Source organism: Oncorhynchus nerka, linkage group LG25, assembly GCF_034236695.1.
Source record: "Oncorhynchus nerka isolate Pitt River linkage group LG25, Oner_Uvic_2.0, whole genome shotgun sequence".
NCBI lineage: Eukaryota > Metazoa > Chordata > Actinopteri > Salmoniformes > Salmonidae > Oncorhynchus > Oncorhynchus nerka.
Window position 1 is genome coordinate 39572274 of NC_088420.1, and position 26480 is coordinate 39598753.

Genomic DNA, 26480 nt, shown 5'->3' on the forward strand with positions numbered 1-26480 from the left:
ACACACAAAGGGTAACACCCATGAGATCCTTATACTGCGTTTATGTTTATGTTATCAGGCGAATCAAACGGACTCCACTACCAAGACTCCCCAAGCCCCTCGCCCTCCTACCCCCACCACCCCAACAACCTCCATACAGACCCACTAAAATCATCCACCCCTCCACCCAGCCAACCGCCTCCCCTGGCCCCCGACCCAAACAGGAAAGGACTGGGTGGAGGTCACCCAGCTAAGAGGCTCCAGTGCCTCCAGAATGGAGGAGGCCACCCTGGCCATCATCCTCAACAGAAGGTGCCCCTGGCTGTGCAGAACGGGCAGAACATAACCTGGGAAAGATTCATCCCGAAGGACTTCCACCAGTCTGTGTTGCAGTCTACCCACAAGACACTGAGTGGCTCCACCTGCGTTCCAGAGTCCAGTATAAAGTCTGAGCCCTCAGTGCCCTACAACATCCCCCCACTGAAGAGACCAGTCCTCCTCAACACATCCCTACACCCCACCAACGGGCATCACCCTTACCCCTCTCCAGCCCACCATGTACACCTTGGCGTACGTGATGAGCTGTCAGAGGAAGAGGATGAGGAGGAGGAGGAGGATGAGGGAGAAGCCCCTAGGAAGTGGAGGGGCATAGAGTCAGTCTTTGAGGCGTATCAGGAGTATGCGGATGGTGCGTTTACCTTTGGGCTTTATTTGGGATGAGTCAAATAAAAATACACCTGTTTCATCTACAAATATGTTTGTTTTTTATGTTTTTGTCTCACTTGCTGTCCCACACACTCACTTTCTCACCCTCTATGCCGCTCTCTCTATCGTTCTTCTTCTCTCTGCCTCTATGACCCCATGTCTCCCTTTACCCTCCTGTCGCGCTCTCTATATCTCTCTTACCCTCTCTCTCTCTCAGAGCGGTGTATGGAGAGACAGGTTCTTCACAGTCAGTGCCGGAGGCTGGAGACTCAGAACTACACTCTCAGTCTGACAGCTGAACAACTCTCACACAGCATGGCGGTAAGAACCTCAAGGCCCATAGATGCACAAAGTGTCCTCGAAGTCCACATATACACAGTGTCTCAGAGTAGGAGTGTTGATATAGGATCTGTCCATACAATCTTATTTATTATGATCTAAAAGTGGAAAGTAAAGCTTGATCAGCACTCTGACTGACAGTCTGTCTGTTTCTGTCTACACTGATGTGCTTGTTCACCCCCACTCTCACTTTTAGTGACGCTCTCGATCTTTATCTCTCTCTTGCTCCCTCCCATCCCACTCTTTCTCTCTCTAGGAGCTGGTGAGTCAGAGACAGAGGGTGAGAGATGAGAGAGAGAGGCTGCAGGCTCAGCTGGAGCACTTCAGGAAGTGTCTGACCATTCCCAACGTGCACTGGGGCAAGGGGCAGGCCAAAGGTCGCCCCTCCCCGGTGACCCCCTGCCCCGCTGCAGACCGACAGACAGACCGACGACCGATGACTGATGGAGTGAGAGAGGACACTGAATTGGTTCCCAGTCAGAGGCAGAGGGGGAAGAGAGCTCTGGACTGGGAAGGAAGACAGGATGATAGAAAGGGAGGAGGGAGAAAAGGAGGACAGGCCCTGTAACCTCACATGCCACTCTCCTAGACTTTGTCGTGTGGTCAGACTCACCACTGGTGAAAGACTGGTAGTCTAAAAGCTAGAGGACATAGCTACATAAGGGTATGGCAAAATATTGGGACACACTTTAACCAATCGTAGACTTTGGGATGAATACAATGAGCAGTCATATGTCCTCCCTTTCTCCCTCTATGGTCTGGAAGGGTTTGGAAGCAACCAATAGCCAACCAACCAACCACTGAACTGAAAGGACTTGAATCAGCCAAGATGCACTTAAAGACCTAGAAGAGCTACTAGTGATCATACTAGTGACAGTACTGTTGAAACTACCTAGAACTAAACACTGTGTTGTAGAGCTTTTACTATTCTGGAGCTTTTTTCACTTGGGTTCATGATGAGCAAAAACACAGGTGCAGAATATTTAAGACAGTGTTTCTATAAGGAAATAACTGGAGGTTTTGAAAAATCTATTTTTAAATCAGGTTAAATACATTTTTATCGGATTTAGAAGTCTCTGTTATGTTTTTAATAATTATGCCATTGATAATGTAAATTGCCTACCTATTAAGCCAGAATGTTGTATGTTTTATTATTTTAATTATTGAATTATTGTTATTTAAAAGCCTGCTTTAGAATAAACATTTGGGGTAAAAACAAGATGCTTGGGATAATTTTGTGCTGTTGCTGGCCAGTATGAAATATTTAAAGAGAAGTAAACATTTTAGAAGCGCTGTATGTTAAAGACGCTCCATAAAAGTTGTGTACTATGTCATCGCGTAATTGCTCTCGAGCCCCTGCAGCTGTGCACAAAGACATGCACGTGCTTGGGCTTACTCTACAACCTCATTGGACAATGCCATGTCAATCTGATCCCACTTTAAACAGTTTGGGGCGGTGAGAAAGAAGTACCCTGGAGCTGGTCCTTTCCGTTCTGCCGCCCTAGGTGAAACCAAAAAATGCTGCCCCCTGCAAAACTAGAATAATCCCCGTAAGCAAAATTACATTGAAAATAAGTATTTTCTAGACGTTGAAGTTAGGGTAAATGTAGGTTCTGAATAAAAGGTGAAAATGTATTTTTCGTATGTTTAAAATACATATTTTCCAGGATGTTGAAAAGGCGTGTTTTCTGGACGTTGAATTCAGGTACATTTTTAGTTTTAAATTAAAGTTGAAAAGAGGTCATTTATAGACGTCTATGTTTGGCTCAAATCAAGGCTGGTCCATAAATGTATGTCTGTGGCAATCAAGGCTGGTCCAGACCGCACCAAAAAAAGATGTCCAAAAGGCGTCCCCGTCGGTCATTGCTTACTGAGGTGTAGCCTGAAATGGAATTGTATGAATGTCCATCTATGTGGTAAACCTACCCTTTAAAATTAAAAAAAGACATCCAAAAGACGTTGGCTCGTGCCTACTGGGGTGTAGCCTACCATGTCAGCCACAATGGAATTTTATGAATGCCCATTCATGTGTTAGGCCCACCGTTTGTAAAACAGGCCGATGCATTGGTTTAATTAGTTCTGATTCCTGTGAATAATCAATTTGTCTATTTAAGCTCTGTATATCAGCTACTCAACTTTATCAGGAGTTATCGTGAGCCTGTTTGCAATGTGTTTACACGGCGGGGAAAGCAGAATGATTTTCTTTTTCACTATGATTAGCTTGTACAGATACAAACTTTAAACCATTGATCATGACAAAGGGGTGAAACTCCTGGACAACAGCTGTGGTTGTCCATTTTACTTTGTTTGACCTGTCCTGTTTTTAGGATATGTTGTTTGTTAAAATTACAGCACATATTTTATTTGATTTAGCACCATTTAGGTTAGTTAGGCAATTTGATCGGAGAAACCTGCATGATGTAAAAAAGTGTCCGTCTCATTACATTGTCTTACATTTTATCTCCATTCTTTGGCCTACAGAAATGGCTACATACCCTGTCTACCATATCCTATATCTGCTACATGATTTATGTTAGATTGTTTTTTTGACGGAACGTTGGTGGAGCGCCGCAGCGATGAGTCTCTCCAACAGCACCCTGGAGAGGCACGCTGGGAATGAGGAAGCAAAATATTGTTCGCCCCTACCTTTGACAAAGTGGGCACTGCTTATCACAGGGCGGAATCAGCGATCACCTAAATATCCCATATGCCACTGGTTGAGAGAAATTGTCATTGTTTTTGGGCAGAATTATGTGAGGTTTTATGTATTGTTGCCGCCCTCGTCAATCTAGCCTAATCCCGCCTAATGAGCGGGCAGATGGCTGTGCGCTGGAGGCGGGGGACACGAAGGGTAATATTTCGATAATGATAGCTATTTTATATTTTAAGATGAGTCCCAGCCACAATCACCTCATAACCTGTCTGTCATTGAGCCATCTTCTGCCACAGGACAGAAATGACAAATAAAAGTCACCCAGCTAATTGTAAAACAGATGGTCCCCATGCTGACACAGGTTTACCACAGAGACCAGACCTACTGCACATTTTAGTAATGACGTGTCATCTCTCTACATCCTATTGACTTTAGAGGAACTCAGCCCTTTCCATTGCAGATACCCAGTCTAACCCCAAAGTCTGCCCGCTCTACCTCACGCCTAACCTAGCCTACCTACAGTACATAACCACTATCTGCCCCCCCCCCCCTTCCCCCACAATAAATGAAAAACAAAACAAAGACACATTCTGTGAAATCATGTTTCTACCTGCTCTAGTTAATCTTTTGCTTGTAGGCCTATGACGTAATATTAATTTATGGAAATGTTGCTGTAATTTTCTGATGAAAATGCAAATAAAATGTTTGTATAATTTAGAATTTGTGTAGATCAATGTCAATGGGACTTACCTGTATAAATAATCCCTTTGATCAATAAAAATGTTTAAATTGGAGTCATCGTTGACAACATTTTACTCCTCAGCTAGGCTACATCTCCTGTCCATCCACTCTGAACTGGGGGGGGGGTTTATTGTATTATTATTATTTAGATCAGTACAGATGAGAGGAGACAAGGAAAGGAAACCACTGTGTACTATGTAGACTCTAATATCTGAGAATATGTCTGACCAAAGAGAGTAAAGGACATTGAACCATAGAAGAAAGGTAGAAAAGCTTCAAGTATTTACATGTAGTTTATGCCCTCTGCTGGCCAGACCTGGTATAATACTATTGGTCAATTGCCCACAAGTTCCAACCAAAATGTTACTTCTCCGAAAGACACACACGCATACATACAGGTTTTGGAGAGGTGCGAGAGGGTGCCACATTGGGGACCGGGGAACTGTTGTTGTGGGGGGCTAAGTGCCTTGCTCAAGGGCACAACGCCTTACAATGGCATCTAGGATTTGATGCCAGCAACGCAACGGTTGCCAGCTCACTTCCTCCAGGACTTTTCCCCCGGAGAACTGGGAAACCTCCGGTTGCTGGCTTGCCTCTCTAACCGCTAGGCTACCTGTCGCCCCTCTGATTCTGGTGCTGCTCAGTCTTTTAGAAATATGATGAAAAATCCATCAAGCCCATAGTTATACCAATCAAAATGCTTTAAAACTCACAAGGTGGAGTGAGCATTTGTACACTCCAGGGAAAGTGGAGATAATCAGACCACAAACCAGTAGTAAAACAGAGACGATTTTAAAGGAGTTTTTCATATTTTTGTTTATTTATTTATAAAGTTACAAGGGAAGCACATTTATTCATTAACTTATTTGCCTTTAAAAATGTGGTAATTCCTGGTCTTCTACATCCTTAAAGGATTAAAACAAATAACGCTTCAAATACAGTATATATCTCATTATTGAAAGGGAGTGAATACACATACTGTAATGACTAATGTGTCCTGACGCTAAACAGCTAAAGGAAAAGGGTCCTGTCCAATCACTGATTGTTGCTTCGAACAAGTTTGCAACTCAAACAGTGAGAGCAGACATTATGTATTTTCTTCAGATGTTCGTTGTTCTGCTTTTGTGCCAAGTTGAATGTGTAGAATACATGTTTCTCCTCAAATTATGCTCAATTTGCTAATAGCCAACATAGTTACACACTATGGCTGTTCTCTTGTGGTAACCATTACAATACACCACAGTGTCTGGTGCCCATGTTATTGAGACACAGTTGGCATAATGCTAAAACTACACTCATAATGTATTAGGATGCTAATGCTAACTCGAACCATCTCAATGCTGAGGCTTTCCCATGTCAGTAAAGACAGTGCATGTTTTTCAATGCAATAATTTCTCAAAGAAATGCAATTTTCCTGTCTCATCAACTCTCCTGTTCTTAGTTTAATGGAGGCAAAAAACAAATTACAGACAAATATCAACAATAGCTTCACCATCATGTGGGACTGCGGTGTGGGGCCTGTTCTGTCATCTGTAACGTCACCCTGCACCCTAATACTTCAAATTATGTTAACTATATTATTATACATTTGACAGTTGTTGCATTTTGTGAAAATGAAAACAAAGGGATTAAATCAATTGTGATTCAATTCTTGTGTACGACTAGGATGTCCCCAATGAAAGCTATGATGAGTTTTCTTAAAGAAATACAGATGACATCTCGTCTTATGTGACCTGGGACAAGAGGCCCGTACACCCCCCTGTAACAGGCTTTACGGCAGTGTTTTGAACCATTATGACATCTGCTTTGAGCAAAGGGTCCACATTATTATGGCAGTAATATACACCCGGCTCCTAAAGTTTAGGACCCCAACCCTTTTCAGTTACTGTACATGTCACTAGTAGCATATTGAATTGATGCACAATGTTTAGAAAATCATAGGTAGATCTGTCATGTACAGAATGGACAATATCCTCTATTGTGTGGAACAGACACCCATTCACATTGCATTTCTATATGAAAGTCTCATATAGAATGTGCCCTATAGAATATCATAGGATTAAGCACACCAATCTGGGGATATGATTGGGCCCATGTACTGTACTGTGGCATGAATGGGACACCCTGTGTAGGTTGATGAGCCTTGACCAACCTCTCCATGAACACAATAGTAGGAGAGTAGAATCCTGGAGCACTCCCAATGTGGTGCTGCCGAGTTAGAGATCAAAGTTTGAAAAACCCAAAACACTGCTTGCCAGTCTGGGTATGTAGCTGTACTCATCTAGCCTGGGTGCCAGACAGTGTGTTTCTGCTTAAGCCCAACATGACGTCACAACAGTGAACAAAGGAGTTGGCCACAGCAGAAACAGCCAGACACCCAGGCTAGATAAGTTCACTTGCACACTGACAGAAGAGACCATTTGCATAAGAGAAAGGATACAGAGATGCAACATGCCTTTGGAGGATCAGATTCAAATCAGGAGAAGAAAAAAACAAATCTAATTCAAACTAAATGCTTCACCTTTACAGGACAATTCGCTTTGAAACTAGCTTGCTATAGAAGGAATAAAACCATAGATTATAATAGGATTCACCATCTGGCACATTAACTAGCACTACGCAAGTCAAATACCTATTATAGTTGAACACAAGCAATAGGCAAAATTCCCGTACACCCCACAAGTCCCCAGGTACCCCTCAACACCTCCCAGCCCAGTCCCACACAACAACCCAATCCAACCCCTAGATCAGGGCAGTCCAGTTTTATCTACAGAGGGCCAGTGATGTGGCTCCTGTACCAACCAACACACCTGATTCAACTAATCATAGTCTTCCATAAAGACTGAGAGAAGTCCAAACAGGTGTGTTAGTGCTTGGATGGAATGAAGCCTGGTCATGCACTGGACCTCAGTGTGGATACGACTGGACACTGCTGACATCTAGACCCATCCATCACACATGAGGTGTCTTTTCTATATTTCTACAGCAAATAAGCTCAACAAAGCACTACACAACTTAACTTCTGGATCATGCCACAAGGTACAAAAGGATGCTTAGAGAATGAAACACTTTCCTAAAACGGAGAGGAGGAGGGCTAAAGGAGTGGCTGGTGGACAACAGTGGGAGTTTGTTTAGTGACAGACAGCTCCTGGGTTGATAGTAGTTCATCTCTGTGGTTCTCTCATCCAGAGCAACAACAATGTGTAATGCTGTGTGTTAGGGTTGTCACGGAGATGAGAAACTACTATGGCTCTAGAAGTCTGTTTCATTTCCACCTGGGTCAGTTGGGTCTAACAATATGAGGTTCTCTCTCTCTCTCTCTCTCTCTCTCTCTCTCTCTCTCTCTCTCTCTCTCTCTCTCTCTCTCTCTCTCTCTCTCACACACACACTCACTATCTCTCTCAGGTGTTAAGTGGTGTGGTAGGTTGTCTTTGGTTGGTGAGCTGGTGCTCCTGTCTACGGGGTGAAAGGCGTGTTTACAGAACAGTTTCTATGACAACCAGGGTGTGGTGGGTTGATAGGCTTGCATACTGGCCTCTGGGGCAAGGCCTGAAAGATGGGTCAAAAACAGCCATATTGGATAGGTGGATCTGGATGAAACCCACCAACTGATCCTCAGGAAGGAATGATCCTGTTCCTGATGGTAGCTTCCAACCCCATCCAAAGGAAGGCAGAAAATGACTTTCGAAATGGTGTAATTCCTCATTGTGGTAATAACTCCAGAGAGAGGGGGCCATGCACTAGAGACAGAGAGCTTCTGGTAGAGCATGGGGAGGAAGAAAAAAGCTGTAACTGTTGAAACAGTGTTTCACTCACCAAATACAGAACCATTCTGAGAATTAAAAATCTAAACTGTGGTGGGGAGGCGGTACTGAGTAAACATTCCATCCCTGTCTCTGTCATGACAATGACAGTCTGACAGTCTTGTCTTCCCATGATGCTCTGCTCTCACCCTATCGTCGGTTCCATCATGGTTGGGTTAATCAGAATATCATCCAGACCGAAGGGGGGCATCTAGGATCATGGGAATGCTGCACTCCTTTCTGGGTAGGAGGGGGTAATAATGTGGGTGGGGTGGTGTTGGTAGAGGGCTATGGGTAAGTAATAAAGAATACCTAGACGAGGGGGAGACTGACATTTCACACCGCCACTTCTCATACATATAATCCATAAAAATCCTTGTTTGTTTAGTAATAAAACAATTGCCTTGTTTAAATATGAATATAATAGTTTGCTTCTGCTCTTTAGGAAATGATAGTCCGTGTGGGTGAGGGGAGGGCGGTTGCCAGCCCTTCACTACAACTCCATGTCCTGAGCCTCATCCTCAGAGAAGTCAGACATGGAACTCTCAGACGAGGAGTCACCTCCCTCCTCCTGCTCCTTTAGAGCCTCCTCTGTCGCATACTTTTGAAGATACTCTGGAACAGAGAGAAGGAAAAGAGTCAGACAGTCGATCGTGTGTGTGTGTGTGTGCGTGTATGTATATACAGTATGTATATGTGTGTGTGTATGTATATACAGTATGTATATGTGTGTATATTTACATTTAAGTCATTTAGCAGACGCTCTTATCCAGAGCGACTTACAAATTGGTGCGTTCACCTTATACAGTATGTATATGTGTATTTATATACAGTATGTATATATGTGTGTGTGTGTGTGTGTGTGTGTGTGTGTGTGTGTGTGTGTGTATATGTACATGTGTGTGCCTCACCTTTGATCTTGTGTTTGTAGTCCTCTGGCCGATGCAGGTACATGGCGGCAGCGTCTCCGTTCAGAGGGTCGATAGGGTTGGGGTAGGCCAACAGCTGGGGCAGGAATGACTCAAAGATGTTGGTCAGGTCTGCAAGGGGAGGAGGGACGACCAGTGTTTTACATTATGGGGGTTAAAGAGGTGCTAATGTGCAACCTTTGACTCAAGGTAAACACTCAATGAGCTGTACTAATTGCACAACTAATTGCACAATTAGTACAACCGTACAAGTTGAACCGCAAAACAACCCCGCCACATCACAAGTATTTCATTTGGAGGTTAGTTGGCCTCACAATTTTGCATTTCATATTGAGTCCTGTCATGACAAATGACTACTAGGTCTCTGTTCTGCTCTCACCATCAATACAACAGCCTATCTGCTACAAGCAGTGAATGGGCCAACAACTCCAACCAGAACGGGTGATCATTTTCAGTCATGTTAAAACCGATTGACCCTGCTAAAAAATACATTATAATGCCACGTCTGGTATGTCCCACTGACACAGTGTTCCTAATCGTTGAAACAAGAGTTCAAACCACAGCAACAAGGTCAATTCCTTGTACAGTTAAATTGCTAGTTCAGTTTTCAATGATAGGAACTTCTGTATGGCAATCATGCTCAGCTATTCACAAGGCGAGCCATATAAAAGCCTAATAAACACTAAGTTGAGACATTGTAGACCTGTTTTCCTAGTCGGTCGCTCTTATAGCCGCTCCCCTCACAGCTGCTCCCACCAGCCCAGACATGATCATAGAGAAAGGGTACAGTATGTACCCATGTCATGGAACAAACCATTCAGTGAGTTTCAAACATTTCCAAACTGAAGTGGTAGCATGTCCATTGTGTCCATTTTGAAATCAATTCTGAACTGTTACTCACCATACAGGGCTGTCCACGTCTGGTTGATGACATCTAGACACACCGTCCCTGAGCTGAAGGAGAGGGGAGATGAGAGAGCAGAAAATAAACAGAACTGTGAGCAGCATTCTGTGATATAACAAACATGATGTATAACTGATAAGATTGTCCAGGCCTATACGTCAACATACCGTACATTAGTTGCAAACTACTAAAACGATATCATCAAAATGAACTTACGCTTCATCAATGTTGGGATGAAAGATTTTATTAATGAATCCTGTGAGGAGAACAATAAAGTTAGTTTTCATAGAAAACCTGTGTTAGTCATTTCCACAATGCTTTAACCAGTTATGTTATTAGTTTCTATTACATAGAGATTGTTGACAGATGCATTTTGATACTGTACCTATAGATGGAGACTTGAAGGGGTATTTGTCTGGTAAGTCTACTCGCACCTTCCATACACCTCCTTCATAAGGTGCTAAAAAACAACCACATTTGATTAGAAACACACACACACACACACACACACACACACAGGGAGGAGGATTGCCTCCATATAGCCTACCATACAGATCTTTGCATAGACACAATGAGCCCAGTGAGAAGCCAGCGGAAGTCATTAGGCTGTTTATGAAAACACTTACTTCCTTGTGGGCCGTAGAACTTGACCACAAACTCATTGAGTCCGCTGAGGATGGTTACCTCATGCTTGCTCTCGATGCTGAGCACTTGTTAAGGAAAAGACACGACTGAACGTGACTAACGAGAAGGCTACAGTACAAACAACACACATTTTAAATGAAAGTAAAACAAGCCAATTAAAATGAGCCACAATCAGAATCCAACTAGTTGGGTGAACTGGGCTCCGTCCCAAACGGTACTGATCAAAAGTAGTGCAATAAATAGAGTGCCATTTGGGACTCAGCCCTGGTCTGAGGTCAGTAGAACCAGTGTGTGTGAGAGATACTCTGGGCTAAGGTCAAACATAGGATCGATAACGCCAGCCGTGGTGTCTGATCAATAATGTAGTGATCAGACTCAGCCAACACACAAACACTTACCCTAACCAAAACTAACCACACAAATAACTAATACGTTACCTCACTCTCTTATAACAAACAATGTCATATTATAACCAGAAATAGCCTAACTTCACACAATAACCCAACACCCTCAGGCTCTACCCAGAACTAACCAAATGTGGGTATCAGCTTCTCTTCTTGGGAGAATAGGAACCGAAACAATAGGAAAGCACCAGTGTCCCATCAACTAGTCTAGGCCTCTGGGAGACAATGCTCTGGCCTGATGAGGACCCCCGCTGTGGAGCTACATGCTGGGCATCAGTCACCAGGGTCTATGGATGGAAACACCTTCCACATTCTGACACCTGTGCCCTGTATTGTTTTGACCAATGAATTGAGACAGTTCAGTTGGCCAATGTTCAAGTTCACCTGGGTGAACGAGATGAGGCTGTGGGAGGGAAAAGAATGGGAGAGAAGAAAATAAAGAGAGTGAGACTCTCCAAACTTACTAAACGTTTCGTAAAAATACAGACGGCTACACTTATTACTCAATTGTAAACTTGCTTACTTGCTACTTCTCAACCCCTACTTCCGGGGGCCGCGCACAACATTCACCTGACAGTTGCCCCCCTTGAATCAGGGCAAAACACAATTGTCTCATTGATCAAACACTCCTGTAGTATAAATAGTAATAGCGCAGCTGAAATGTAGACATTTGTCTAATATTTGAGACTTGTTTTATTGAGTTTTTACCTGAAATTGCAGCAACAGCGTGTTACATTCTGAAATTGTCACAGTAGCTGCCAGATGCACTGGCCCTCAGTGTGGATACGACTGGACACCGCTGACATCTAGACCCATCCATCACACATGAGGTGTCTTTTCTATATTTCTACAGCAAATAAGCTCAACAAAGCACTACACAACTTAACTTCTGGATCATGCCACAAGGTACAAAAGGATGCTTAGAGAATGAAACACTTTCCTAAAACAGAGAGGAGGAGGGCTAAAGGAGTGTCTGGTGGACAACAGTGGGAGTTTGTTTAGTGACAGACAGCTCCTGGGTTGATAGTAGTTCATCTCTGTGGTTCTCTCATCCAGAGCAACAACAATGTGTCATGCTGTGTCTGTTAGGGTTGTCACGGAGATGAGAAACTACTATGGCTCTAGAAGTCTGTTTCATTTCCACCTGGGTCAGTTGGGTCTAACAACATGAGGTTCTCTCTCACACACACACACACATTGTCACAGTAGCTGCCAGATGCACTGAGCCATGTAAAACTATGGAAACCCATCCCACTACCAAAAACATGTAAAACAGGATATGTTTTATAACATTGTTTGGTCATTTCAGATGTGGCACCACAGGTCCTAGAGTGTATGAATTGTTTTCCTGTGGGGGCTAACCTAATCAACTCCCACCCTAGTTGTAGCGAATGACATGGTAATAAATCAGCTGTAAAAATACAATTTAAAAAACGGTTTTATATGGGCTTTGATGGGACAAGATTATTTTTCTAAATCAGGCCATATGATTATTTATTTACACCTAGAAAAACCCCTACCCTAGGGAGGATGAAAACATTAAAACCCTTTACCCAAAAACAGACAAATGTGATTGGACAACAAATAAAAGAACAGGGCCGAGCTCGCTGCATTGCAAAGGCATTGCGTAGGACTTTGCATCTGCAATTAAAAAGATACTCGTACAGTATGTCATCACTACTGTGTTAATTTATTCATTCCAGTCAATCATTTTTTATATAAAGCTGTAGATAGCCTAGCCACCAGTGTGAATATACATCAAATTTGATCAAATTCTCAGAACACAAATAAATGTGCCTATTTTAGGCTATAAATTCATAACTTAGGCTACAAAAACATGACATTACGTTTCCCCAGGCCCAGATGGGATCAGAGCGCATAGGCTTCTCTAGGCTACCTGCAGCTGTGGATGTTATCAGTAGGCTACAGTTGATCAGACTGAAGCACAGACTAAATGTGTACGTTGACAAATCATGTGGCATTTTAATAAAAAATGTACAAATTGTGTGGCGGGTATGGGCTTCCAAATAAAAAGCTTGGTCACATTTTCAGTCGCATGTTGCTTTAACCACGTAATGATTTGCATGATATTGATAAAAATGAAGCCTGGTTTGTTGTAATGTTGTAAGGTGCTGTACTTGTACATGTATGTGAAAGGGTTAATCTGTCATTTCTTATAAGCTAACGTTACTTGATGAAGACATGCTGTTACAGCAACTCTTTGCTTTGTTCTTGAAGCTAAAATGTAATGAGTGTAGCCTACAGATGAGAAGATAAACCCTTTAATTGACTGCACATACATGCTTGTGAATTGTTGCATTATTCAATAGCGTAATATGGTTTGGTTGCATTATTTAATAATGTAATATGTTTCAGAAGAAAAGTTTGTCATTGTTGAATAGTTTGTGCTGGCTAGTGCCTACTGTGATATTTATGGTAAATTTGAGCTGCAGACCAAGACTGTTGTGTTGACCAACGAAAGGCAAGGATGTAATGTGAATTAAAAAGTAGAATTCTCTTCTGCAACTCTGCTCCTTCATATCTCGTAGTGGGAATAGGGCCATAGAGATAGATCTCTAAACATATCATGTTATCTAGCTAACTCGCCACTCCAGTCCACATCAAGAAGATTTTACTTCAGTTTTTATTTAATCTCATTCATTTCTGTATCAACCACCAAGGGCATAGGAGCCGTGGAGGACATTAGTTGATAGTTATGAAGTAAAATATTTGCTTTGTGTGTATTTTATTTAGTCTCTATTGCCATTGTCCTAACTGGAAGGTTTAGTGAATGTATTTATTGGTTTATCTATCTATTATGTTCAGTCTGTCTTGGTTTGCAGCTAGGCTTAAGTCACAACATCAAGAAAATTTTTTTTTTTTTTATTGGGTTTAGGAACAACTGAACAGGAGCAGGATTGAAGAACACTGGCCTAGACTAAAGGATGGGAGCAGGGCAGTCAGCAGTGACTGTGACCTACAACAGACAGGACCTATAAATAAGGCTGGCTACAATGCATCTCTGTCTTGTCTTTCCCCTAGGGCCCATGGCTGATGCGTGCACACAGACAATACCAAACACTGAAATAGTCCGTAGGTACAAAGGGAAGGGACTAGGGCCTGAAATGGAACCAGTCCCCAGAGGTCATCATGACAAACAGTCATGCGTTCTACATTGAGCATGCTCTACATTTACCTGTTCCTCTGCTGCCTGGAGTAAACAAAAGACATGCCCTCACACTGAGTGGCTGATATACACTACATCTGGACACCTGCTCGTCGAACATCTCATTCCAAATTCATGGGCATTGATGTAGAGTTGGTCCCACTTTTGCTGCTATAACACCCTCCACTCTTCTGGGAATGCTTTCCACTAGATGTTGGAACATTGCTGCGGGGACTTGCTTCCATTCAGCCACAAAAGCATTAGTGAGGTCAGGCACTGATGTCGGGAGATTAGGCCTGGCTCGCAGTCAGTGTTCCAATTCATCCCAAAGGTGTTCGATGGGGTTCTGTGCAGGCCAGTCAAGTTCTTCCACACCGATCTCAACAAAAACATTTCTGTATGGACCTTGCTTTGTGCACAGGGCATTGTCATGCTGAAACAGGAAAAGGCCTTTCCCAAACTGTTGTCACAACGTTGGAAGCACCGAATCGTCTAAAATGTAATTGTATACTGTAGTGTTAAGATTTGCCTTCACTGGAACGAAGGGGCCTAGTCCGAACCATGAAAAACAGCCACAGACTATTATTCCTCCAACACCGAACATTACAGTTGGCACTATGATTCGGGCAGGTAGCATTCTTCTGGCGTCCGCCAAACCCAGATTTGTCCATCGGACTGCCAGATGGTGAAGCGTGATTCATCACTCCAGAGAACGCGTTTCCACTGCTTCAGAGTCCAAAGGCAGTGAGCTTTACACCACTCCAGCCGACGTATTGTGCATAGTGACCGTAAGCTTGTGTGCGGCTGCTCGACCATGGAAACACATTTCATGAAGCTCCCGACTAACAATTATTGTGCTGACGTTGCTTCCAGAGGCAGTTTGGAACTGGGTAGTGAGTGTTGCAACCGAGGACAGTCCATTTCTACGCGTTACAGCACTCGGCGGTCCCATTCTGTGAGCTTGTGTGGCCTACCACTTTGCAACTGAGCCGTTGTTGCTCCTACATGTTTCCACTTCACAATAACAGCACTTACAGTTGACTGGGGCAGCTCTGGCAGGGCAGAAATTTGATGAACTGACTTGTTGGAAAGGTGGCATCCTATGACGGTGTCACGTTGAAAGTCACTGAGCTCTTCAGTAAGGCCATTCTACTGCCAATGCTTGTCTATGGAGATTGCATGGCTGTGTGCTCAATTTGATACACTTGTCAGCAACAGGTGTGGCTGAAATAGCCAAATCCACTAATTTGAAGGGGTGTCCACATACTTTTGTGTATATAGTATATCATGCACAGCCCACATTTCTCCACTGGTGCTGGGCTAAAAACACTGGATTTACTGTGTACAGGTTTTTCTACCAGGCTTTACAATGTTCTCTTATCAGATAAGAGAGCAGAGGCTTCACATACTAATATACAAGATCCAGTGCCAGAGACAACAGACTATGCGGATTTGGCAGGCACAAAGAAAGGACAGATTTACCACAATACCCAGCCCCCACCTAAACTTCAGGAACACCCACACGTGTATAAACCCACAAGTACACACGTGCATGCGCACACACACACACACACACACAGACACAAAACATGCTAAGACAAAAAACAAACATCTCAAGATGACACACAATCATGAAAGTATCTCTCCCTCTCCAACACATGCATGTTCCTCACAGCGATGGCACTCAATAGGCCACTGCTCATTTGATGTTTAGCCTACTGTACTGTTCATTATTTATTTATGCAATTTATATTAATGTCTTGAGAGAACTGCCCGGGAAGGCAGCTAATTACTCATGATATCCATGCATTGATTTCAAACCAGACAGTATGTTAGGGGGGTGGGAGGAGGACGCAATAGCTTTACTAAAGAGGGGAAAAGTCATTGTGCATGTTTTCCCAGAAAACACACACACCGTCATGGCTGTGGCTGAAATAGAGTAGTGACTTCCGGGTTGGAGCGAGCGGTCGCATCTGCACTCGGTCCGCAGGTAGTAGTACATTTCATTACATTTCATTATAGTACAACGGTTTGATTTGTCTAATCTTAGCAATTTTTCTTCTTAGCTAGCTACATTGCCGTCTTTGTATCATAGATAATTGCGTAATTATCGTATTTCGTCGTCCTAACGCAGTCTACACCGCCCTGCAGCTAGCTAGCTAGCTAACGTCTACCGTTAGCTAGTCCACCGTCTACCGATTAGCAGCACAACTTTCACTCAACTGAACGACTTGATTAGTGTAGTGTTAGCTAGCTACATAGTTGTCTTTGCTGTCTTCGTATCCAAGATAATTGTGTAGTTTAGAGTGTGTAGTTTTAGAGTGATTATCTTAATTTATCGAGGTTAGCTAGCCAGCTATTCGTCGTCCTTAACGTAACAGAACTTCCGCACTCAACAATCCGGTCGCATTTCGCTTCGCTCCACAGGTAGTATCACATTTTTCATTTCATTACAGTACAACGGCTTGATTTGTTTGATCGTAGCTAGCTACATAGCTAGCTACATAGCCGTCTTTGTATCAAAGATAATTGTGTAGTCTTGAGCGATTTCCTAGGTTAGCTAGCCAGCTATTGTCGTTCTTTTAACGCAACGTAACGTAAATCAACACTGCTAGCTAGCCCCGAATAGCAGCACAGTAGCACAGTAGAAACCATTACACTCAACGGAACGACTTGATTAGTGTAGTGTCAACAACGCAGACACTGCCAGCTAGCCTACATAGTCAACAACGCAGCCTCTGCCAGCTAGCCTACTTCAGCAGTACTGTATCATTTTAATCATTTTAGTCAATAAGATTCTTGCTACGTAAGCTTAACTTTCTGAACACTCGAGACGTGTAGTCCACTTGTCATTCCAATCTCCTTTGCATTAGCGTAGCCTCTTGTGTAGCCTGTCAACTATGTGTCTGTCTATCCCTGTTCTCTCCTCTCTGCACAGACCATACAAACGCTCCACACCGCGTGGCCGCGGCCACCCTAATCTGGTGGTCCCAGCGCGCACGACCCACGTGGAGTTCCAGGTCTCCGGTAGCCTCTGGAACTGCCAATCTGCGGCCAACAAGGCAGAGTTCATCTCAGCCTATGCCTCCCTCCAGTCCCTCGACTTCTTGGCACTGACGGAAACATGGATCACCACAGACAACACTGCTACTCCTACTGCTCTCTCTTCGTCTGCCCACGTGTTCTCGCACACCCCGAGAGCTTCTGGTCAGCGGGGTGGTGGCACCGGGATCCTCATCTCTCCCAAGTGGTCATTCTCTCTTTCTCCCCTTACCCATCTGTCTATCGCCTCCTTTGAATTCCATGCTGTCACAGTTACCAGCCCTTTCAAGCTTAACATCCTTATCATTTATCGCCCTCCAGGTTCCCTCGGAGAGATCATCAATGAGCTTGATGCCTTGATAAGCTCCTTTCCTGAGGACGGCTCACCTCTCACAGTTCTGGGCGACTTTAACCTCCCCACGTCTACCTTTGACTCATTCCTCTCTGCCTCCTTCTTTCCACTCCTCTCCTCTTTTGACCTCACCCTCTCACCTTCCCCCTACTCACAAGGCAGGAAATACGCTCGACCTCATCTTTACTAGATGCTGTTCTTCCACTAACCTCATTGCAACTCCCCTCCAAGTCTCCGACCACTACCTTGTATCCTTCTCCCTCTCGCTCTCATCCAACACTTCCCACACTGCCCCTACTCGGATGGTATCGCGCCGTCCCAACCTTCGCTCTCTCTCCCCGCTACTCTCTCCTCTTCCATCCTATCATCTCTTCCCTCTGCTCAAACCTTCTCCAACCTATCTCCTGATTCTGCCTCCTCAACCCTCCTCTCCTCCCTTTCTGCATCCTTTGACTCTCTATGTCCCCTATCCTCCAGGCCGGCTCGGTCCTCCCCTCCCGCTCCGTGGCTCAACGACTCATTGCGAGCTCACAGAACAGGGCTCCGGGCAGCCGAGCGGAAATGGAGGAAAACTCGCCTCCCTGCGGACCTGACATCCTTTCACTCCCTCCTCTCTACACTTTCCTCTTCTCTCTCTGCTGCTAAAGCCACTTTCTACCACTCTAAATTCCAAGCATCTGCCTCTAACCCTAGGAAGCTCTTTGCAACCTTCTCCTCCCTCCTAAATCCCCCCTCCTCCCTCTCTGCAGATGACTTCGTCAACCATTTTGAAAAGAAGGTCGACGACATCCGATCCTCGTTTGCTAAGTCAAACGACACCGCTGGTTCTGCTCACACTGCCCTACCCTGTGCTCTGACCTCTTTCTCCCCCTCTCTCCAGATGAAATCTCGCGTCTTGTGACGGCCGGCCGCCCAACAACCTGCCCGCTTGACCCTATCCCCTCCTCTCTTCTCCAGACCATTTCCGGAGACCTTCTCCCTTACCTCACCTCGCTCATCAACTCATCCCTGACCGCTGGCTACGTCCCTTCCGTCTTCAAGAGAGCGAGAGTTGCACCCCTTCTGAAAAAACCTACACTCGATCCCTCCGATGTCAACAACTACAGACCAGTATCCCTTCTTTCTTTTCTCTCCAAAACTCTTGAACGTGCCGTCCTTGGCCAGCTCTCCCGCTATCTCTCTCAGAATGACCTTCTTGATCCAAATCAGTCAGGTTTCAAGACTAGTCATTCAACTGAGACTGCTCTTCTCTGTATCACGGAGGCCCTCCGCACTGCTAAAGCTAACTCTCTCTCCTCTGCTCTCATCCTTCTAGACCTATCGGCTGCCTTCGATACTGTGAACCATCAGATCCTCCTCTCCACCCTCTCCGAGTTGGGCATCTCCGGCGCGGCCCACGCTTGGATTGCGTCCTACCTGACAGGTCGCTCCTACCAGGTGGCGTGGCGAGAATCCGTCTCCACACCACGTGCTCTCACCACTGGTGTCCCCAGGGCTCTGTTCTAGGCCCTCTCCTATTCTCGCTATACACCAAGTCACTTGGCTCTGTCATAACCTCACATGGTCTCTCCTATCATTGCTATGCAGACGACACACAATTAATCTTCTCCTTTCCCCCTTCTGATGATCAGGTGGCGAATCGCATCTCTGCATGTCTGGCAGACATATCAGTGTGGATGACGGATCACCACCTCAAGCTGAACCTCGGCAAGACGGAGCTGCTCTTCCTCCCGGGAAGGACTGCCCGTTCCATGATCTCGCCATCACGGTTGACAACTCCATTGTGTACTCCTCCCAGAGCGCTAAGAACCTTGGCGTGATCCTGGACAACACCCTGTCGTTCTCAACTAACATCAAGGCGGTGGCCCGTTCCTGTAGGTTCATGCTCTACAACATCCGCAGAGTACGACCCTGCCTCACACAGGAAGCGGCGCAGGTCCTAATCCAGGCACTCGTCATCTCCCGTCTGGATTACTGCAACTCGCTGTTGGCTGGGCTCCCTGCCTGTGCCATTAAACCCCTACAACTCATCCAGAACGCCGCAGCCCGTCTGGTGTTCAACCTTCCCAAGTTCTCTCTCACGTCACCCCGCTCCTCCGCTCTCTCCACTGGCTTCCAGTTGAAGCTCGCATCCGCTACAAGACCATGGTGCTTGCCTACGGAGCTGTGAGGGGAACGGCACCTCAGTACCTCCAGGCTCTGATCAGGCCCTACACCCAAACAAGGGCACTGCGTTCATCCACCTCTGGCCTGCTCGCCTCCCTACCACTGAGGAAGTACAGTTCCCGCTCAGCCCAGTCAAAACTGTTCGCTGCTCTGGCCCCCCAATGGTGGAACAAACTCCCTCACGACGCCAGGACAGCGGAGTCAATCACCACCTTCCGGAGACACCTGAAACCCCACCTCTTTAAGGAATACCTAGGATAGGATAAAGTAATCCCTCTCACCCCCCTTAAAAGATTTAGATGCACTACTGTTCCACTGGATGTCATAAGGTGAATGCACCAATTTGTAAGTCGCTCTGGATAAGAGCGTCTGCTAAATGACTTAAATGTAAATGTCATGAGAGATTAGGTTACTAGATATTTTTAAACCCTACAGTGCTATTATCCAAAAGACACCAACCGTTTGCAACAACAAAATCTAATGTTTTCTCCAAAACCTTGACATGCACACTGAACCATCTCCAACGGATTGTTTTCATAATGGCAGGTGGGCCTCAGTTTATGGCCTGATAGGAAGTCAGTAGCTAGGCCGGTCTATTCCAAGCCCCCCATCCGCTCCCTGTGGAAGCAGGGTTTAGTGTAGGTCAGTGCTGTCCGGGGTTCTTTGGACGCCCATACCCTAAACCTATACCTTAACCATTGTCCCTGTTCCCAAGAATGGAAAGGTAACTGAACTAAATGACTATCGCCCCGTAGCACTCACTTATGTCATCATGAAGTGCTTTGAGAGACTAGTCAAGGATCATATCATCTCCACCTTACCGGTCACCCACTCCAATTTGCTTATATGTCCACAGACGATGCAATCGCCATCACACTGCCCTATCCTATCTGGACAAGAGGAATACCTATGTAAGAATGCTGTTCATTGACTATAGCTCAGCATTCAACACCATAGTACCCTCCAAGCTCATCATTAAGCTCGAGGACTTGGATCTAAACCTTGCCCTGTGGCTGCCCCCAGGTGGTGAAGGTAGGACACAACACCTCCACTTCGCTGATCCTCAACACTAGGGCCCCACAAGGGTGCATGGTCAGCCCCCTCCTGTACTCCCTTTTGCCTTATGGCAAGGTGCTCCATCATGCTGGAAAAGGCATTAATCGTCACCAAAATGTTCCTGGATGGTTAGGAGAAGTTGCTCTCGAAGGATGTGTTGGTACCATTCTTTATTCATGGCTGTGTTCTTGTGAGCCCACTCATGGCTTCCTGGCTGCAAAATTGTGAGTGAGCCCACTCCCTTGGCTGAGAAGCAACCCCACACATGAATGGTCTCAGGATGCTTTACTGTTGGCATGACACAGGACTGATGGTAGCGCTCACCTTGTCTTCTCCGGACAAGCTTTTTTCCAGATGCCCCTAACTATCGGGAAAGGGATTCATCAGAGAAAATGACTTTACCCCAGTCCTCAGCAGACCAATCCCTGTACCTTTTGCAGAATATCAGTCTGTCCCTGATGTTTTTCCTGGAGAGAAGTGGCTTCTTTGCTGCCCTTCTTGACACCAGGACATCCTCCAAAAGTCTTTGCCTTACTGTGCGTGCAGATGCACTCACACCTGCCTGCTGCCATTCCTGAACAAGCTCTGTTCTGGTGGTGCCCCGATCCCGCAACTGAATCAACTTTAGGAGACGTCCTGGCGCTTGCTGGACTTTCTTGGACGCCCTGAAGCCTTCTTCACAACAATTGAACCGCTCTCCTTGAAGATCCGACAAATGGTTGATTTAAGTGCAATCATACTGGCAGCAATATCCTTGCCTGTGAAGCCCTTTTTGTGCAAAGCAATGATGACGGCACATGTTTCCTTGCAGGTAACCATGATTGACAGAAGAAGAACAATGATTCCAAGCACCACCCTCGTTTTGAAGCTTCCAGTCTGTTATTCGAACTCAATCAGCATGACAGAGTGATCTCCAGCCTTGTCCTCGTCAACACTCTCACCTGTGTTAACGAGAGAATTACTGACATGCCAGCTGGTCCTTTTGTGGCAGGGCTGAAATTTTGGGGGATTCAGTTAATTTGCGTGGCAAAGAGGGACTTTGCAATTAATTGCAATTCATCTGATCACTCTCCATAACATTCTGGAGTATATGCAAATTGCCATCATACAAACTGAGGCAGCAGACTTTGTTAAAATTAATATGTGTCATTCTCAAAACTGTACAGGTGCATCAAAGCTGGGACCGAGAGATTGAAAAACAGCTTCTATCTCAAGGCCAACAGACTGTTAAATAGCCATTACCAGCACAGAGAGGTTGCAGCCTACATACACAGACTTGAAATCTGTGTAAATGAATAAATGGAACACTAGTCACTTTAATAATGTTTACAAATCTTGCATTACTCATCTCATATCTCACCACACGGTACCCCATGTATATAGCCCTGCTATTGTTATTTGCTGCTGCTCTTTAATTATTTGTTATTCTTATCTCTTACTTTTTAAAATATATTTTTGTAGATATTTTCTTAAAACTGCATTGTTGGTTGAGGTCTAGTAGACCTCACTGTAAGGTCTACTACACCTGTTGTATTCAGCACATGTGACAAATACATTTGATGTATATACTAGAGTGGCCGATTAATTAGGGCCGATTTCAAGTTTTCATAACAATCGGAAATCGGTATTTTTGGACACCAATTTGGCCGATTTAAAAAAAACTAACCTTTTTTTGCACCTTTATTTAAAAATTATTTAACGAGGCAAGTCAGTTAAGAACACATTCTTATTTTCAATGACTGCCTAGGAACGGTGGGTTAACTGCCTCATTCAGGGGCAGAACGACAGATTTTTACCTTGTCAGCTCGGGGGATTCAATCTTGCAACCTTACAGTTAACTAGTCCAACGCTCTAACTACCTGTTACACGAATGCAGTAAGAAACCAAGGTAAGTTGCTAACTAGCATTAAACTTATCTTATAAAAAACTATCAATCAATCAATCATAATCACTAGTTAACTACACATGGTTGATGATATTACTAGTTTATCTAGCGTGTCCTGCGTTGCATATAATCGATGCGGTGCATATCGTTGCTCCAATGTGTTCCTAACCATAAACATCAATGCCTTTTCTTAAAATCAATACACAGAAGTATATTTAGCTAAAAGAAATCCAGGTTAGCAGGCAATATTAACCAGGTGATATTGTGTCACTTCTCTTGTGTTCATTGCACGCAGAGTCAGTGTATCTGCAACAGTTTGGGCCGCCTAATTTGCCAGAATTTTACGTAATTATGACATAACGTTGAAGGTTGTGCAATGTTACAGGAATATTTAGACTTATGGATGCCACCCGTTAGATAAAATACGGAACGGTTCCATATTTCACTGAAAGAATAAACGTCTTGTTTTCAAGATGATAGTTTCCGGATTCGACCATATTAAGGACCTAAGGCTTATATTTCTGTGTGTTATCATGTTATAACGAAGTCTATGATTTGATAGAGCAGTCTGCCTACCATTGCTCAGTCACCAGCAGGCTTGTAAGCATTCGTTCAAACAGCACTTTCATGCGTTTGCCAGCAGTTGTTTATGACTTCAAGCCTATCAACTCCCGAGATTAGGCTGGTGTAACCGATGTGAAATTGCTAGCTAGTTAGCGGGGTGCGCGCTAATAGCGTTTCAAACATCACTCGCTCTGAGACTTGGAGTGGTTGTTTCCCTTGCTCTGCAAGGGCCGAGGCTTTTGCGGAGCAATGTGTAACGCTGCTTCGAGGTTGGCTGTTGTCGATGTGTTCATGGTTCGAGCCCAGGTAGGAGCGAGGAGAGGGACGGAAGCTATACTGTTACACTGGCAATACTAAAGTGCCTATAAGAACATCCAATAGTCAAAGGTTAATGAAATACAAATGGTATAGAGAGAAATAGTCCTATAAATCCTATAATAACTACAACCTAAAACTTCTTACCTGGGAATATTGAAGACTCATGTTAAAAGGAACCACCAGCTTTCATATGTTCTCATGTTCTGAGCAAGGAACTTAAACGTTAGCTTTCTTACATAGCACATATTGCACTTTTACTTTCTTCTCCAACACTTTGTTTTTGCATTATTTAAACCAAATTGAACATGTTTCATTATTTATTTGAGGCTAAACTGATTTTATTGATGTATTATATTAAGTTAAAATAAGTGTTCATTCAGTATTGTTGTAATTGTCATTATTACAAATAAATTAAATATATATATTTTTAAAAATCGGCCGATTAATCGGCATCTGCTTTTTTTGGGGGGGGGGTCCTCCAATAATCGGTATCGGTGTTGAAAAATCATAATCGGTTGATAAAATCCAAGTATATACTGTATCTACTGTATCTCAATCTATGACAATTGCTCTTCCATATATTTATAATTCCATTCCTTTACTAAGACTTGTGTGTATTAGGTATTTGTTTGTGAAATTGTTAGACATTACTTGTTACATATTGCTGCCCTGTCTGAACAAGAAGCACAAGCATTAACATCTGCTAAACACGTGTACGTGACAAATATAATTTTATTTGAACCATTTTAATTGTCAACGTCAATGGAAGGAGGGGAACAAGGAGCCCCGATAGCACCACCCATTTGTTGTCACTCGAGCAGCCGTTTATCTAGTCCCGCCCCCTACCAGTTTCCGGATAGTAACAGGCTGACCAATCAGGGCGCTAGTTGTCGCTACAGGAGCACAAAAACAAAACAATTCAACACACGCTGTCTAAACCTAACCTTTCAGGCAAATTTCACAAACTAAGCGCTAGATAAAAAAAAACTATAATGTCCATCTACATTCTGATCATTTGGTGAAAAGGGCTACAATTTGGTGCGGCAGGTAGCGTTAGCTTAGTGGTTAGAGCGTTGGGCCAGTAACCGAAAGGTTGCTAGATCGAATCCCCGAGCTGACAAGGTAATCTGTCGTTCTGCCCCGGAACATAGCCGTCATTGTAAATAAGACTTTGTTAAATACAAAAAAATACAATAAACGTTAACTAGCGCCAATGAGAACTTTGATAAAATTCGGAATTCAACTTGCTACCATTACATCATAGTTAGCGTTGGGGAAATGCAAAACATAGTTACAACATGTACTACTTTAGGATGGAAATACATTTAACACAAACATTTCCCCATTATTATAGTACATAATTTCCACATGACTCAAGGTTGGAAAATCAAAATGGTTAAAAACAAAAACACTGGCAAACTTGACAAGGCAGGGGACATGTAAACGATTTGTAAACAAGAGAGCGATGCAATATTACTGATGGTTAATCATGCAGCTAACGTTATAACAGCAGGAGTGTCAACGTGAATGACTTCACAAGGTCGAGATATAATAGCAAGCGAAATAGCTTAGATAGGAAAGAAAGGCCAGTAAAAGGACGGACGACCGATTGCACGCAGAAAATGGTGCCTACAAGGCCATCGTCATTGTTTAGCTTTTCTAGTCATCGTCGTTCAAGAGATACAGCTAGCTATGTGTTCCATAAAATAAATCAGGGTTTGTGGAAAACAACCAAGGGTTGATGAAAGTATCACTAACATTAAGCACGCTAATTAGCTTGATAAATGATAACTACAGGTATTGGACGACATTTGGGAAGTTTTCTGATCTGATCAAACAACTATATAGCATATATTATTGAGGGTGAAATATTTAGCCTAGATCTGACCCAGCTATGGCTAACTGAAACGAATCGTGTGATGCCTGATCAAAACTAAATGTTTCCTACTTTTGTTGTCATAAATCCCAACAACAGCCGTTATTGTTCGCTTACACAACATACTGTATTAGCTAGTTATCTGTGTCATCAGTAACCAATACATGTAATTACAAAAGTTGTAGATAGTTGTCACTACAATTTATGATTAGCTAAAGACGAAAAAGATTGTTTTGCCTGTCTGTTGTTTTTGCTCAGAAAAGGATACAGTTTCACCACGTCGGTATCCATTCGCCTCTTGCCTGGACTTGGCGAAGACATTTTTGTAACGTTATTCCTTGGCTAGCTCGATACTTTACTTCGATGAGGCAAGCTATTCGAACTATATGTTCTGCCTTTTCAGTTTGTCCATCGAACGAAATATTTCAACATTCCTCGCTTTCTCTCAACAACACTAGCAAATGTCTGAAGGGCTGCGTTCAGTAACTACGCTTTTACGTTCTGGAACGTTCAATTGAACGGAAACAGTACTGTACTGAACGACCAGTTGAAACGGGAAGGGGGGCGCTGTCAGCTTGTCCACTGCCCTTCAAATACGTCACTCATTTGTTCAAGCCACACCCACAGAACGAGAGCAAACGTACCTCAGTTTGTTCAAGAACGTACAATAACATTTTGTGGAACGTCTCGTTCAGTTCAAACCGTTCCGCAACGTAGCAAACGTTCAGCGAACTGAGCGCACATCAGGTCTACTCTCTCTCTGCCTAATTCTGAACAAATGTCTGTCCCGTCCTGAACAAAACAATCCCTCCGCCAGTGACATCAATCCGAACTAAGCGACATTCAATGAAGAGAGAGGAGAGCTTGTGTCGTGTTCATGTACTATTCGGAACTAGGAAACTCGGAAATGTCCGACTTGCTGATTGTCGAAAACCGAATGTATATAACTACAA

General features: G+C 44.0%; 2 protein-coding genes across 4 annotated transcripts in view; one reads left to right on the forward strand and one right to left on the reverse strand.

Annotated features, from left to right (window-relative positions):
* The window catches only part of LOC115109494 (genetic suppressor element 1-like), a 43652-nt gene extending 39182 nt beyond the window's left edge, over positions 1–4470 (forward strand). For all 3 annotated transcript variants that reach the window (XM_065009782.1, XM_065009781.1, XM_065009783.1), the window contains exons 13-15: positions 59–667; positions 902–1005; positions 1280–4470. In XM_065009782.1, the coding sequence (XP_064865854.1) occupies positions 59–667; positions 902–1005; positions 1280–1591 (1025 nt within the window). In that variant the 3' untranslated portion in view covers positions 1592–4470. The remainder of the gene's footprint in view (positions 1–58; positions 668–901; positions 1006–1279) is intronic.
* A 745-nt stretch (positions 4471–5215) lies between these two features.
* On the reverse strand, positions 5216–26335 carry LOC115109495 (ubiquitin-conjugating enzyme E2 H-like). The gene is made up of 7 exons (XM_029634440.2): positions 25796–26335; positions 10680–10756; positions 10439–10513; positions 10270–10309; positions 10051–10103; positions 9132–9260; positions 5216–8835 (listed from the first exon to the last, which is right to left on the reverse strand). The coding sequence occupies exons 1-7, from the start codon at positions 25846–25848 to the stop codon at positions 8714–8716; spliced, it is 549 nt and encodes a 182-aa protein (XP_029490300.1). The 5' UTR covers positions 25849–26335; the 3' UTR covers positions 5216–8713.
* Between the last annotated feature and the right edge of the window lie 145 nt (positions 26336–26480).

Excerpts from the sequence above, each read along its gene's own strand:
- LOC115109495 (XM_029634440.2), bottom strand. The coding sequence starts at position 25,848 with ATGTCTTCGCCAAGTCCAGGCAAGAGGCGAATGGATACCGACGTGGTG. Across the intron at positions 10,757-25,795 it reads GATACCGACGTGGTGAAACT|CATCGAGAGCAAGCATGAGG; the intron begins GTATCCTTTTCT and ends ACAAGTGCTCAG. Across the intron at positions 10,514-10,679 it reads GTTCTACGGCCCACAAGGAA|CACCTTATGAAGGAGGTGTA; the intron begins GTAAGTGTTTTC and ends GTTGTTTTTTAG.